Source organism: Numida meleagris, chromosome 5 (assembly GCF_002078875.1).
Source record: "Numida meleagris isolate 19003 breed g44 Domestic line chromosome 5, NumMel1.0, whole genome shotgun sequence".
Lineage (NCBI taxonomy): Eukaryota > Metazoa > Chordata > Aves > Galliformes > Numididae > Numida > Numida meleagris.
This window is the reverse complement of record NC_034413.1, coordinates 18863604-18880098: the sequence shown is the minus strand read 5'-3', so window position 1 is coordinate 18880098 and position 16495 is coordinate 18863604. Positions and strand designations below refer to the sequence as shown.

Below are 16495 nucleotides of genomic sequence, written 5' to 3'. Positions count from 1 at the left end.
GAAGTTACCCCCTCATTATGACAAACCATTTTGTGATCTTCATGGAAGAGGAGACTTTCAGTTTAACTACAGGGGAATCTAGTCTTCAACCAGTTCACAAGATTTACATCCGTCTTGTCCTTAGTAGGACTCCAACTGAAAGAAAAAAATAAGGCTGGGGGGTCTGTGTCTCTGTGAAGATAAGGTCTATTTGTTGTCCAGAATTTGGATTAATGGAGAGCACAAAAACCTATGGATCCTTTGCTTGCAAACTTGGCTACTTCATCTCCTTTCACCTGTGCAGCTATGTGCATGCTCTGTAGGGATGCTGTGAGACAGGCTGTTGTGTATTCAGTAGGCTATCTGGCACGTCCTCCCTTCTGCCTTGGTGCAGTTGTGTCACACTTTACTACTCAGGAGAAGTACAGTTAAGATGTTTGTGAGTTAGGGACGAAAGGAACATCAGAGGCTTGTGCAAGTTCTCTTGCTGAGCAGGATGCCCATGATTATCATTCATCTTCTTGGGGGGGGTTTAATGTTTTCTTGAGTACCACTTTTTCCCTTTATGGAGAGAAGGATAAGATGAATGCAGCCTATTCTTTCTGCGTTTACCACAACATCAGTAAAGTAGAAATGGAATCATTGCCTTCTGGTGGGAAAGGAAACTGATCAGTTCAGTTGAGCTTGCTCTGTGTGGAGTACCTGGAGGTGGAAACATTAATCCAAGTGTCTGCTGAAGTCCTATTTTCTTACTGATTGGAGTTCAGCCTTACTGTCCTGGGGCTTTGGGTTGAAAGAGGCTGAAGGAACTGTGACAGCATTGTGATGGGTTGGTAGTGTGGCGAGTGTCCTATGGAAAGGATCTGCTTTGGGGAAGGCTGAGTTTGAATGTTGATCCCTACTAGTCTTGTTATATTCAATGTTGTCTAAATGCTTGTAACCACAGACAAGTTCTCTGCAAAGCACACTTAAACAAATACTGATGAAAGCCTGTCTTACGATCCTCTGCATTTGTATGAGCTACTGGGAGGTGACACAATTGTAATGCCACACCAGAATATTATCTGTTGAGTTGGGGGAGTTGCTCTTAAGCCAAAAAGATTGAATCATCACATTCCTTTTAACCTCTCACAAGTTAACGGTGTTGGCCTGAGTTGAACTGGTAGCCAGAAGGTAAGGAGCTGAATTTCCTTCTTTCACCTGCAGTTTTATTTCAGTTAACTGCGAAACTATTGCAATTTTAAGTCTGTGGAGAACAATGTGACAGTTGAAAGCAAACAAAAAATTAGCAACAACAGAAACATCAGTAAAACTTCTTTCTCCTTTGCTTTGTCACGATTGTTTTTTCAAAGGTCTGTGTTAAGATGCTTTCTGTTTGCTTTTTACCTTGATACTTAAGGAATAGGAAATACGATAAAATAGAACTTAAATTATCTTAGAATTGGGAAGATTTATATATTTTTTTCGAGTGGAACTGTTGGGTTGTGTTGGCAGGTACAAAACTAGTAGCTTATCTAAAAATTCAGGAATTGCAGACTCTTTCTCTCTTAACAATTCAGGAGTTGAGGCCTTTTCTTCCTGGTACCGAAGAAGCTCTTGTGACATCTAATTGAAATCCTGTATCACTGAAAATATAAAAGCCAATGTTTCTGATATTATGAGCCATTAGGCTTGATAATTTTTTTATTAAGAATAAAATGTAGGTTTCAGCAAGTTGAGCCAAGTGTTTGTACTTAAATAGAACTGTATTGCAGAATTCTGGCCTCAGAATTACCTGTGTCACTTTTAATACTCTCTTCTTTGCCTCTGTACTGGCTGTATTGTGGTTGACTTCACCTCCTCCTTAATGTTTTTTTCCTATGTCCTCCTCAGGACTCCTCCTATCTTGATCCCTTGTGTTGTCATTTTTTTCCTCTTACTGTTTTTTTTTTTTTTTTTTTTTGTCTTCACCAATAAAACATACTGTGTTACAGAAATGCAATTTTTGTTCAGGAAAATTGTTGCAAGAGATCCATCCTGGTCTTATATTTTGCATGTGATTAGTATGGGCTTATGAGTATAGTAGAACATTACAAAAGTGGCAGAAGGTGGGATAGATTCTACGTAATTCATGTGATCGGAGCTACTAGGAAAATGCAGCCATATCTGCCAATTAATTAAAGTGTGGATTTAGGTAGCACTGTCTCTGAGGTGTTTGCAGTGTATTCTCATAGTGTTTTAGAAGGCTCCAAAAAGCTGTTCAGAAGATCGTTGAGTTTGTGAAAGTAGCAGCAAGCTTCCCAAACCATTGCTTTTAGAAATATGTATGTATAATATTTAAAAGCAACCCTGACCTTCCAATCTTCTGAAACAAAGCTTTTGCAGGCTTCTTTCCTCATAATTAGGCTTGCTGTAGATTCGTAGAAAGAAATCAAAATGAAACCTAAGGAGTAAAGTCTAATGTCTTTTTTTTTAATTATTATTTTTATTTTAATAGAACTATCTGAAATTGAACCCAACGTCTTTCTCCGGCCTTTCCTGGAAGTGATCCGTTCTGAAGACACTACAGGTCCTATAACTGGATTGGCCCTCACCTCTGTGAATAAGTTCCTCTCATATGCACTGATAGGTATGTAACATGGCTTCCTGGGGTTTACCAAAATGCCAGCCAAATGCATCTCCTTGCCACATGTGTTTGGTCAGGGTGTGTGTTTGCGGTCTTAATGAGGAGATGAGAAGAAGTGGAAAATTGTCATTAATACTGGGGAAATCTGCATCTGCAGTTTCCCAGTATTATTCCTGCTGATCTTTCATGGCGCTACAGTCATAAAGGCTGGAAACAGAGCCACAGCTTCTGATCTGCCCTGATGCAGACCTGCTTACAGCTCACTGCTGAGCTTTGGTATTTGCCAAGTGTGGTTCAGACTTTTAAATACAATCTGAGTAAAAGAGTCGGGAGAGAAAACTCCAGCAGGGACTATAGTGTTACAGTGCACATAAGCACAGAAGGGTTTTAATTTTGTGGACTAACATTTCTGCTCTAGAGTGAGGATGTTTTTGCCCAGTCCAGGACTCTGTCCAGTGGCGTACCAGTACTCTTAACTTGTCTAAATGTTGTGGCAAAGAGAGTCTTGCCATTACCCCTAGTCAGGCTTAAGTGCATCAGTTGAATCCCTTTAGTAGTTCTTATATTTACTCTTTGTCCCAATATGAAGTAAAATACAGTCACTTTATTTTTCCATGGACTTTAGAATGTGTGCATCTTCCTTGATGTTTGTGAAAGGCTAATAACATGCATGTGCGGTCAGTTGCTGTGGCTCAGCTGGCTTGTAGCAACTCATTAACTTGCTTTCTCTTTGCCTTTAGTGTGTCATTCTGCTACTAGCCATGCTTGACTTTTCTCTGTAAATTCTGTTAGTACCTTCTGATGGTACCTGTGTGAATTACAGAATTTACAATCCATGATGTCTGTTGATGTGTAGTTTCACATTTCTTACCACTTCCCCCTGCCGCTCAAGTGCTGGTCTCTTGGTTCTTTTTCTCCCTTATATTTTAAGAACATTCACGAGTTTTTTTTCCTCTGCTCTTGTAAGTATTTTGTTCTTTGTAGTAAGCACAAGGAAAGATGGGGCTTTGAGATCTTTATAGTTGCAGGCCACTCATGTGGGAAAGCCCCAAAATTACAATGAGCAAAACTGGGAAGTTTCAGGAGTTTATTTACTACATTTACTTGCATCAAGACGTAAGTTAGTGGGCAGTGTTGGATGTAATTAAGTGTCAAGAAATAACCGAAATGATGAGATGTTGATGTCACTTCATAGAACAATAAAGGGATCTTAGTAAATAAGCCTGCGAAATACGTCTCTGTGAAGGACTAAGCAGTAATGTAAACATGTTAGATTAGTGGTGATCTGGATGGTGTCAGGACATCAGGCTGGTATCACATGTCAAATGACAAATGTCTGCATGCACGGCTGGTTACAAATACTTGATTTGAGACAGAAACAGGAAAAGGTGGTTAAGAATTTGTAGCCTTTGGCTACTTGTTATTTAGAATATTTATTAGATCACTCCGGGAAGAGTGTATCTCTGTAGCAGTGCATGAGCATGTGTCTGTAGTAGACAGCAGGACAGACCCTCTGCCTGGCTTTTGTTGTGGCGCTGAGCCTGTAAATGAAGACCCGGTTCCTGCTTTAGGTGACATTCACAGCGGCCTTGTCCTTTGTGCTGTTCCAGATACCAGCAAGGCTGGGATTAGTGGTGCTGCCCGAACATCTGGCTAGGGCTGTGTTGTTAAATTAAAGCTTTTTGGTCTTACGTTTCTCTTTGTAACGTAAGACTAAAAGTAGTCTAAAGGCTGTCTAAAGCCTGAAGATGAGAAAGGCTTACAACTGTCCTTAATGTATGAACCTGTTTTGAACTGTACAGAACAGGGAACAACTCCAGCATAACTACAGTATGGAAAATTCAGTGTTGCTGATATTTATGGTGCTTTTTGATGCTGCATAATTGATGAGTGAAACCAGAACTTTTTCCAAGAGTGTCATTAGCTGTGTCTGTTTTATGAGTGGATGGCTTTTGCTCCACATAGTGAGCCTAAAAGCAGTTGGCAGTGAAAGGGCCAAACTCCTTTGATAGGTTATCTTTGTTTAAAGCTTTTTTCTTTTCTCGTTTCCAAAACATTTCATTGCTAATCCTGGTGCTGTTTCACTGTTTTTCTTACTGTGTCACATGTCACCAGATGGTTATCTGTCTGCTTTCCAGGCCAGTATTGCTAAGGGGCATGTTTTAAAACTAGTTAAAATTAAGAATAATTTTTGAGTAGCCTTTTAGACTTCGTATCTCTGGTAATCTGAAATGCAAAGATCTGTTCTGTGTGTGCTGGATGCAGCAGTTCACTGATGATATAGCATACAGTCAGCAATTCAGTTAGACAGGATGACTTTCTATCAACTATGCATGTGTTTTGAAAGGAATAGCTAACATTACAGAGATCGTCCTCTACTCTGTAGTAAGTACTGCTGTTTCAAGTGTTACGTTCAATAAATGGCATAGTAACTTTTAAATCACAAGAAAACTTTGTGACAATACAATACTCTATTGATTGTATCACTTGGATTAGTTATTTCCTTACTCAGCAGTTCTGCACTGCTGCTGGTGGTCAGCCTTTTTGATGAGCTCAGATATGACCTATAGGAAGACTAGTGGCTGAATTTCAGAATTTTATTTGTTGTATTTTCTGCAGAAAAGGTATGTGCTCATGTTATTATTAGTGTGTCCACAGCAGCTTCTGGCTCCATTTCTAAAGTTAACTTTCCGTGGCATACCTGAGAACTATAGATCTGTGGGCAAGTAGCTGTTGCTTGGATTCCAGCAATAGGACTTGCTGCTTGGGGAGCTTGAAGCTTGTTCTCCCCTCTGCCTTCTCTGTCTCCTTGGTGATTTGTTTCAATTGCATTAAAGGTCTTACTGAGCACACTTCTGGATTTCCCCGATGGTTAAGAGCCTGGATTTTCTGCTTTTTGTTTTCCCTACTTGTTGTGGGAATGTACCCCATATGAAATGATCTAAGTCTGTATGGGGTCTTTTGCACTGTAGTTTTCAAACAGGTGTCTTACTTCACGTAAACTTCTTTTATTAGTGATTCTGAGCAGGCATTGATGCATCTTTTCGTTCTGTTTTCTCGCCAGGGAACAAAGAAGCATGTTGAGCTTTTCTCTGTCTTGTGTCTGCAAAGTGGAAGTATCTGTGCTTTTAATTGAACTCAAGAGGCTTTATAAATTGACCTGAATTTGTAGAGCTGTTCCAGGGAGCTGGGAATGAAGTAGTCAGGCGTGATGTGTTTTGGGAGAGAGGTGTGTTTACTGGTATTGAACATAGGGACTAGAACAGCAAAGTCATAGGTCTGTTAAAGAAGCATACATACATCTTGCTTGCATTTCCTTTTCACACAGGCTGTATATTCATAACTATTATAAAATATATCCCTACACCTTGGGGAACTCAGACCTACTGGAAGAGTTTACAGTGAAGTGATTCTGCATGTTCTGCATATGAAAGCCCTTCCTGATGCAGATTTTTTTTTTTCTTTCTAATGCTCACTCAGCTTCTTGCCACTGTAGTGCTGAGGTTGTTTAACAGTGACGATGCTATTGTAAGTGCTGGCATTGAAATGCCTCTGGTCTCTGCCTCATTTAATTTATGAAGCAGGTAAAAATGACCCGTGGTCTTAGAACAAACTCTCTTATGGGTCATTGAGGCTTGACTAGCTAGTGAATCAGGAGATGAACTTATTCTGAACTATGCAAAATTTGTGTGCGCATGCAGAAGTCTGTCAACAGTAGGCAAGCTCTGCTCTCAGCAGGGGTCTGTAGGAGATAGGAAGCAGTGTTCTTCCTGTGCAGACTAATGAAATTCTTAGGTACACAGATAGGACTTCAGTTTTGTGTGACTACGAGAAGTTTCTTATCTTGCAGCCCTTCAGAGCCCACACAGCATGGTGGAGGCTGCACTCTTTAGACCACAGTAAGAGCAGTTTTCTATAATGCATAGAGTTTAGCCCCTGGCTGTGAGTGCAACTGGAGTCAAAGAGGGAGTCTGCAAAGTGTATGAGGTCTCGCTTGGTTCCTCTATCTGCTTCATTCTTGCTGGAGTTCAAGAGGCCCCATTGCCAATTAATGAGGTATTAACTAGTGTTTAGGTTGTCTTCTTTCTTTTCTAACAACTGTTTAAGTAGGAAGGTAACAAGATTCTTGCCCAGTGCTGTATTGTTTAAGTGAGAATGAAATCAAAGCCGGAGGCAGCTTTTCTGAAGCCACTGTTATGTGGCACAAGATACGGTTACTAGCAACAATCTTGTCCTAAACATTCTCTCAACTGCACCATTGTTTGTCGCTACAAAAGACTGAAATAGAGAGAAGGAGCTGTGATGAATGATTGAAGCGGGAGGCCTGCAACTCTGATATCTAAACTGTGATCCCGTCTGTCTGCTGTTTTCTCTGGGGAAAACCACAGGTCCATTCCTTCCCCAGCTCTTGTTCCTTGGGAGGGATGTAGAACAAGAGACAATTTTTCCTTCTCAATCTAGTGGAACCCGTTTGGCATTTTCTCCTCATGGGGGTAAATTTCAGGTTCTCCGTGTTTTAAAATCTGTGTTCTCTTCGTTCCCAAGGAAGAACTAAATGTACTGAACAGCTGATTGTGTTGCATTGTAGGGAACAGGAGGTAATCGTAATAGTTAATGTCTAAAAAATATGGAGCCAGGAACAAACTAAATTGTAATTCCCTACTTTGTTAGACTGCATTTTTTTGAAAATGTAAAAACATTCGCTAATTTAGGTTGCACGTTCCTGTAAATGTAAGTAGATTCTTAATAAACTCTTGCTGAAAGCTCCCATTAAAAAGTTTTTGTTTTACTAGGGGGTAAATTTTTCTCTTGAATGGGCAGCTCACTCTGAGTCATGCAAATTAAGGAGCCAGATAGGAGCAAATTGTCTCTGTGTAGATGTCTCCCCACAGAGGTGGTAGGCTGTAGGCAGCTTTTCCCTGTCGTATTTTTTTGTTCTGTTCCTCAGATCCCAGCCATGAAGGCACAGCTGAGGGAATGGAGAACATGGCAGATGCTGTCACTCATGCCCGATTTGTGGGTACAGATCATGCAAGTGATGAGGTTGTCTTGATGAAAATCCTACAGGTAAGTGCAGAGAAAAGGTAATTACGATAATGGTTGCTGCCTGTTGTGGGGCATATCCTGTTACACGGAGATGAGGGGGAGGCAGCGGTGTTTTGACTCTATATGAGCTTAGTGACAGACTTTATTTTTAAACAGATGGCTCATATACCTGTGGTAAAAGCTTTTTCAAATGAAAATAATTAAATGATTAAATGAAATGATGTTAAATCAAGCACGCTTGATAATGCGGTGGCGTTAATAATCCTACCCTGTGGATGGCCTGTGTTGGTGAGGGATAAATTAAACATATGGAGCTCAGAAACTTAGTTTTGAGAAAAATAATTTGTAGAGGCAAACCTGTGAGTGTTTTGGTCTGTTTACTTATGGGTAGCTAGCTAGTTGCTGAATTTAAACTTCAGGTAGCATGCAGCATATTAGGTCTCTTTTAGAGTTGGGTTGAGAGATCATTCTTGTCTCCTAATCTGTTTGTGTCTTGGGGACAGCCTTCAGTTGGAAATGACTCCTGAAACCCTTAGGTTTTCTGCTTGTAATTCTGTGAGTCCTTGAGGAAGCCAGCCTGCTCTAGGAAATGCATACAGGAGTCACTGGTACCATCTGACATGCATGCACTGTTCTTTGCAGGTTTTGAGAACCTTGCTGCTCACTCCCGTGGGAGCTCACCTCACCAATGAATCCGTGTGTGAGATCATGCAGTCTTGTTTCCGCATATGCTTTGAAATGAGACTCAGCGGTATGTTTCTGTGTATTTTCACTGCTATTACTCCTAAGAAATGATCTGCATTCTTAAATATTGGTTAACTACTTCTGTTACAGAACATGCAGCCCTGGAAAGCTGCTGAGCTTTATATTAGTGTGTCTTTCTACAACTTCATGGAAAATTTGTTAGGAATTCACCGTATAACTTTGGAGTCCTTTTTTTCTCAGCTTTGTGGCGCCACCTCGTGATTATATTCCCATTTGCAGTAATGCAGTTTTGGAGCTGGTTTTAATAAATTTGCCGTAATCTCTGTAAACAAGGCTCGGAGGGGAGTCTGCTTGAAGAAGCCTCTTGATAATATCACACTGAGTAATGACACCTGTGTTATTTGTTTTTGTCTTCACAGAGTTATTGAGAAAATCTGCAGAGCACACTCTGGTCGACATGGTGCAGCTGCTCTTCACAAGGTAAACCTGCTTGTGTTTGCCTCAGCATTGCCGAGATGGCCCTCTAAGGACAGAAAGATTCCACACTTCCACTTAAGAACCCTCAGAAAAATCATCCCAAGTGGTCATTATTTAGAGGTGGAAGGGGATGAAAGATTTGGCAGTTTTCTCTTGGGCTGACCCTTTCAGACTTCGGGGAGACTGAGGTAGGGAAGGTTGCACAGCTTAAGGCCTCCTTTGAGGAGAGATGGACAGCTAAGTAATGAAGAGCTTTAGAATAGGGAACCAGTTCTTGGAGGACAGAGAAATGCAAAAAAAAAAAAGAGAGAAAAAGTACTCTGAAAATATAGTTCTCTTCAGAAGAGAGAATATTCTCCGGGAGAAAGAATTGAATAGTCGCAGATTGAGTTCAAGTTCAGAGTTTTGACCTCGTGTATCAAAGAGAATTTTAAACTCTTGAGTTCCTGTGTCTTTTGGACAAATGTTCTGCCTTTTTTAGCAACTTTCAGGTAATTATTGAGATTACTACTTCTAAAGAAACTCAAGAAAGTTTTTTTAACTTAAAAACTATTCATCCAGTTTTGTGAAGTAGTCAGTCTTTCTCTGGGTATTCTAAAATTGAAGCATGCAGATATAGGAATAGTCTGAGTAGGAAAAGATTATGGGCAAACTGTTTCTGAAATACAGCTCTCATAATAGTTTTTTTTTCCATTGCCACACTCAGTTCCAATAAGCTCTCAAATTCAGTTTCCTTTCTGCACTCTGTGTCATGCAATGTACAAGATAGATGTGGGGCAGAATCAAGTCAGAAACAAGTGTTATCAAATAGGAGAGAACACAACACTTTTTCTCCAAACGCTTACATGAAATTGATGTGCTTATCCATTACTTACTGTGCAAAATCTCTGTCCTTTCTGATAAGGCCTATGGACATCAGGAGATAGGAGCAAGACAAAGGCAGCAATTAAAGGATGATTTGGCTACCTGTTTACTTTTTGAGTATTGCCACCTTTTTTTTTTTCCATTAAGAGAAACAGCTGAATAGCATATAAAGCACCTCTCACCTAGACCTGCTTTTCCCCTCAGAGGATTTTTGACAGGAAAAGAAACCAAGAGGCTACCTTTTTTTTTGTGGAGAAAACCTAATTTTACTTTTCTGTTTTCTGCAGCATGACTAGAAAGACCATTGTTTTTTCCCCTCCTTTCGTAAACCCCCCCAAAAGCTGATGTATTTTGTGTTGTTCTTTGTCTTTCAGGTTGCCTCAATTTAAAGAAGAGCCTAAAAGCTACATGGGAACTAACATGAAGAAGGTAAGACTAACCATTGTGCTGGCTGTTCAGCTCTTTCTTGTCTTGGGCTTGTGCTCATCTCTGTATTACTTATTTTCATCCATGTATTTTTTCATTCTCTTAAATCCATAGTTCACTGAAAGAGCATGTTGAACTACATTCATTTAACTCTGTGGGATTATGCTCTCATAGTCTAGTAGTGAATCTTGTTAATTATACTGCTGCCTCGGTAAGTCATTCTGGTTTGTGGGAACAGTCATCAGCTGCTATGGGCCAGAAAACCCAGTGAGTCCTGGGACTTGATGATGATGTCTTCTGATAATTTGCTTCTGCTTTCTCTCCAGCTTCTTTCTCATCTTTTCTTATTCACTACAGGACTAATACTGAGCTCTCAAGATGTAAATGCCCAGAAAGTAAAAAGGAATTTTTTGAGGCTGGTGAAAGAGCATGAAAGCAGTGTGAAATTGAGCTATTGTGGAAAAAGCCTTGGTAGCTTCCAGAAGGGGCAGTATTCTGTAGTGAAAACCATAGTTCAGATGGATAATGCCATCTATGTTAGCTGCAAAATCAAAGTAGACTTCTCTTTTCTTTTTTTTTTTCTTTCCCCTTAAGTCAACAGTTTTCTGAAGTTGAAAGATCAGGGTTTGTTCATCACTCTTTCCTTCCATCCAGTACATTTTTAGCAGCTGGGTTCAGTATAACAGATACTGTAAATATGCCCTTGCGTGCTTATAGGTCTGTTGGTTTCTTATGTGAAGGGACATCCAATTAAGGAATTCCACGTATACTTGTATATATGTATATTCTTTCTACTCTGTATAAGAATGTCAATAAATATACAGGATTGTACTGTTAAAAGTAATGGGGCAGAGAAAAAGTGCTAGAGAAGAAATAGCCTCTTTAAACTTAACTGAATTATATTGTTTGTAGCGTTATAACTTTTTTTTTTCCCAAATGACTTGAGAAAAGTATCTGTGTTTTGTAAATTTATATTTTGGAGCCAGTATAGCAGTGTTTTTAGAGTCTGAGTACGTAATTTTAGTAATCAAAAACTGGATTGATACTTTGGTTCCTGTGTAGTAACCCAGTGAGAACATGATTGTTTGTTTCCCTTGCTGTGGAAGAAAAGTGACAAGATCTGTGCTGGTGGTAGATTGGCCTAAGGAAAGTTAAAAGGGAATCAGTTTAATTTACTGCAGGTACAGAATTTGTCATGGTCTGTGTACAGAAGGGGTCTAATGTGAAGGTGAACTTATATTTGGGAAGGCTTCCCTGATCAAGTGATGGCTGCTCCTATCTCAGTGACTCTCTGCCTTGTGTCTGATCTGTGCAGTTACCTTGTACTGTGTATTTGCTGTGCATGGCAGGAGTCTTCCCTGCAGCCTGGCACTCTGCCACATTATTAGTCTCTTTGAGTTTATCTTTCCTTGCTTAAACCATGCATTTGCCTATCTTTCACAGATCTCTTCATGTCTCCTCAACAAACTGGAACTAAGTAGTGGGGAACAGCCCAAAGCCCTGAAACAATTAGAGAGGGTATTGCTCTTTAAGAACCTGAAGGTCTCTCTCTCCCTTCTCCCTTCTTACCTTACTCCCTTCTTCCTTCTCTTGTAAACACCATGTGAGAGATACTTCTGTTATGTGTAGCAACTCTTCCTTCACTCATTTGACACAGCATGGCTTTTGGGGAGAATGCATGCAGTGGTTGCTTTGCAGTGTTGTGGCTGCAGCTTGGGAGGCAAAGACCTTGGTGAGTGCTATCTAAGGCACAGTTGTGGCATCCTCTGAAGGAAAGGAGTGGGAGAGAGAGGGCAAGATTTGAATTCTCTGTGGTGATGAAAAACTGAAGAAAAGAAACATATTTAAATAGCAATCTACATTTTAGCTTGAATGTTTTGTCTTAGCTGTTGATCATTGATGTAACAGAATGCTGACCCAACATGCCTTGGACAGTTCTACTCAAAGTGAATCTGTGAGCTCTGTTACTTGACCAAAAGTTACAGACTCCAGCTCTCTAAAGGGTTATTTGGTTTTGATTTTTTTAAGGAACCTACTGTACATTTTCCATAACTTTTGGTCGTGTTTTTTACTGAAGTTAGTGTTGTTCTAACACAGCTTAAGCATTTGTTAATGGGGAGTGAGCGGGGCCAAACTGAACTATGAATTATTTTAGACTCTGCCAGTTCCCCTCTGAAATTTCTAAAGAAATACTGTAGGCCTGCTGATTGCTTTTGTACATTGTTTTTCTGCTGATCACAGAAGTCCTGAGAAACTATCTTAGAAGTGGCTTTCTCAGTTTTCTATATTGGTTCATAAATTTAACGTAGCTTTATTTCTTGTCTGCATTTAATGCTATTTGGACCATAAGGAACCGAATTGAAGATTTAGAGAGGTCTTTGCCATGTATTTGTCCTGTATCTGTAGTCTAAGATAGTTTGGAAAGGCAGTGGCTGGAGACTTGTGGATTTTTGCAGTTACGCAGAAGAAAAGATTAAGAAACATTTGTGGTAGGAAGTATTTGTAGCTAAACATTGGATTTTGAGGTGCAAGCTAGGAGGAACGGATTTGGGGAGTGGATTATGTTAGTTAGTTGCGAAAGATAAATTTAATGAGTGGTTGCTGTACAGGCAGATGTGTGAGATGATGACTGCATCAGTGTTTTCAGGACTTGGATCATGGACTGCGTTCTCTCTGCATGCTTTCATGTCTTGAACGCTACTTGGTGTGCTGACCAGTTCCATGCTGCATCTAGAATGAGCTCATGTTTTAGTATAATCACTTTAGATACTAATCATTGGCCCCTGCCCTTTTCTCTTGAGGCTTACAGTATGTTATGGAAAAACAAACGAGTGCAGGTAAGGTGGTTTGTAGAAAAATGGAATCTCATGGACCCTTAAAAGAACCTTGTAGTACTACATTTTGTCCTTCCTAGCCTTGAGATAGAGTATTGCTGTAAAAATCTCATCTACCAGAGAAAACATTAGGAGTCTTCTGTATTTTTTTTCTTCTAGCATTTTGTGTAGATATTTCTTTATGCAAAGATAACTAGATAAATGTAATGGAATCTGTACTGAGTTCTAAGATGAATGAGCAGAAACTCTGAGCTTGCACTCTGCTTTGATTTCTAAGGAATGTATTTTAAATTCAGATTTAAATTGGATATACTGTGGGAGCTTAATCTAATATGAAGGACACTGATTAAAAAAAATAATGCAACTATGGTATGACTGAGCATTATGACTGAACGGAGGAGCGTTTTGGTTGATGTTTAAAATTCGGATTTTTTCTAATGATCTATTAAATGCCATTGCCTGTAACCTTTAGTCAAGGAAATCTTAGGTTTATAATCTCAGCCTGTTAACGTGCATCTAAGCTTTCTAGCAAAACCAGTAAATGCTTTGGTATTGAAGGTAAAGCAAGCATTAGAAAAGTGTTCCTTCGGTCAAGGTGAAACTGTAGAATCTAAATATAATAAGCAAGATATTTTAACACTTTAATTCAATACAAAATATGGAATGAAAGAAGATGTTACTTTTGTCTTTTGATACTTGTATTGTTTTAGCAGCTGCAAACTTAGTTTGTTAAAACAACATATAGTCAATTCACACCAACAAAACATTTCCGTTGAAGCGGTACTTCTGCAATTTTTTTTTTCTTTTAAGCTACGCAGTTGTCACTTTAGTTTGCTATCTTATCTATGGGGCACAGCAAAGGGGAGGGGCCAGGGAAAGATATCGGGAGTAGCCCTAGGTAATCCTGATAGTTAATCGTAATAAAACCTATTTGTGTAGGATGCGGAATACTGAATGGTATGAGATAAAAAAAGACCTACTTGGTAATCTTGCTTGTCCGTGAGTACATAAATGTAAATCCTTTTCTGAGTGCTTTAAAATTTCATTAGAAGTATGGGATGGGGAAAATAAGCAGCTGTTTCGCTTCCCTGGCTAAATGGTTTGATGTCCATGTGAGGCTGTTGTGACTCCATCTCCAAAGATGCATAGCTTCATCAAAATGATAGCTGATGGGCACATGTCCTTTATAAACGCCAAATGGAAAAATCTTGGAGTTAGTACAAAGCATATGACAGTCAGTAAAAATGAATATTTCACGCACCTTTTCAAGAAGGCTGATGTTGACCTGAGATGGTATATGCTCTTGTGTGAAAGGGGAGATTGGAAGTAGCGATCAGATTGTCAGCATAGACCTTCTGGTACGATGTTTCAAAAGTTTCTTATTTCTCAGGAGCATGGCTGATGCTTAAAGGTATGGTACGAACATGATTAGCCCCGAACAACATCTTGGTGCCACTTTGCTGGTTCAATTTCCTTTTGTATTATTATTATTTATTAACATTTAACTTTTTACCTGGAAACAGGATGTAATAGTTAAAAGAAATTCTGTTGTTTTGTAATTATGTGAAATAGATGTTCAGAGTTTAAGATACAGTTATTCCAGATTTCCTTCATACTTGAGGCAGTTTGGTGAAATAGACTATTGAAGTCTCTTGATTCCATTTTATCAGTTACTAAAAAGGTAGGGAATTAAATATGGCGATTTCTAGAATAATTAGTTGATCAAATAAAACTGTCTTATCCAGTTAGCAGCTTTAATGAATAAAGCTATTGATAATATTTAAGTCTTGGTGAGATTTTAATATGGAAAGTGAAACTAATAGACATGAAATAATAGGAACTGGCAAGAATGAAAGATAACAAGTATTTTATATAGCTCTTTGAGCTAGTGAATAGGAAAGACGAGATAGCAGACAATTTTAGGCCTGTATTTAGCGGTGCTCCTCAGGGATCCGTGCTGCATCTGGTCTTGTTCAACATCTCCATCAATGACCTTGATGAGGGGATAGTGTCCACCCTAAGCAAGTTTGCTGATGATATGAAGCTGGGAGGAATGGCTAACACACCGAGAGGCTGTGCTGCCATTCAGCAAGACCTGGGCAGGCTGGAGAGTTGGGCAGAGAGGGACCAGATGAGGTTTAATAAGAGCAAGTGCAGAGTCTTGCACCTACGGAGGAATAACTGCATGCACCAGTGCAGGTTGGGGGGTGACCTGCTGGAGAGGAGCTCTGCAGAGAGGGACCTGGGGGTCCTGGTAGACAACAGGTTGGCCATGAGCCAGCAGTGTGCTCTGGTGGCCAAGAAGGCCAATGGCATCTTGGGATGCATTAAAAAGAGTGTGGCCAGCAGGTCAAGGGAGGTGATCCTCCCCCTCTACTCTGCCCTGGTCAGGCCTCACCTGGAGTATTCTGTCCAGTTCTGGGCTTCTCAGTACAAAAAAGATGGGGATCTCTTGGAGAGAGTCCAGCGGAGGGCCATGAAGATGATAAAGGGCCTGGAGCATCCTCCTCTATGAGGAAAGGCTGAGTGATCTGGGTCTGTTCAGTCTTGAGAAAAAAGAAGACTGAGAGGAAATGTGATCAATGTCTGTAAATATCTAAGGTGCGGCAGGCAAAGGGACAAGGCCAGACTCTTTTCAGCGGTGCATGGCGATAGGAAATCGCCACAAACTGAAGCATAGGAAGTTCTGCACAAATGTGTGTGAGAACTTGTTCACAGTGAGGGTGATGGAGCACTGGAACAGGCTGCCCGGAGAGGTTGTGGAGTTTCCTTCTCTGAAGGTGTTCAAGACCCACCTGGACACCTACCTGTGCAACATGGTCTAGGGAGCCTGCTTTGGCAGAGGGGTTGGACTCAATGATCTCTAGAGGTCCCTTTCCAGCCCCTACAATTCTGTTATTCTGTGAATTTTTACACTAAAGGATTGTGATCTATAAGCCTTACATTCACAAATCTACACAATTTTAGTTTTGGCTGTGTGCTTGTCATGTAAGTGTTTGTTTAAAGTTTAGAGAGATATTATTGCTACAAAATTTGAAAGGAAGGCTAAGTAGTTCTGAATCTATCGTTAATTAATGAGCTGAAGGAAACTGTAGCATAGCTAAAACTTAGGGATTAGTTGTCAAACAAATAGAACTTGTGGTGCAGAGGAGTTACACAAATGGTTTACTACTCTGGGACATAACATTTTCACAAGCTTTGTTTAAATGAGAAAAATTATAGACTATGTACAGAGAAAGAAGTCAAGATGGAAAAAGGGAAGAGATGGAAAAACAGTGGCAGAATCTAGAAGGCATCTTATTGACATTGAAGAGAAGTAGTATCTGAAAAGAGTGAGGTTTCAGGAAAAGGAGGAGAGTAAGGAATGCGTCTGTCTTCTAGATAATAAAAATCTGTCTCTAAGGATATAAGAAATAAGGAATGTTATAATCTAAAATATAATCTGAAATAATCTTTTGAAGAAGAATACCAAGTAGAGACTGCTACTGGGACTTACAGAATGGTTTCCACTACCTGCAAGGAACCTGTCCAGTGTTTAAATTTTTCACCGCTAGAATTG

The 16495-nt window shown here is 39.9% G+C and overlaps 1 protein-coding gene across 2 annotated transcripts in view; it reads left to right on the top strand.

The window, feature by feature from the left end:
* GBF1 (golgi brefeldin A resistant guanine nucleotide exchange factor 1) overlaps positions 1 to 16495 on the top strand; it is a 99323-nt gene that overhangs the window by 52879 nt on the left and 29949 nt on the right. For both annotated transcript variants that reach the window (XM_021398997.1, XM_021398996.1), the window contains exons 4-8: positions 2456 to 2587; positions 7533 to 7651; positions 8273 to 8381; positions 8755 to 8815; positions 10051 to 10105. In XM_021398997.1, the coding sequence (XP_021254672.1) occupies positions 2456 to 2587; positions 7533 to 7651; positions 8273 to 8381; positions 8755 to 8815; positions 10051 to 10105 (476 nt within the window). The remainder of the gene's footprint in view (positions 1 to 2455; positions 2588 to 7532; positions 7652 to 8272; positions 8382 to 8754; positions 8816 to 10050; positions 10106 to 16495) is intronic.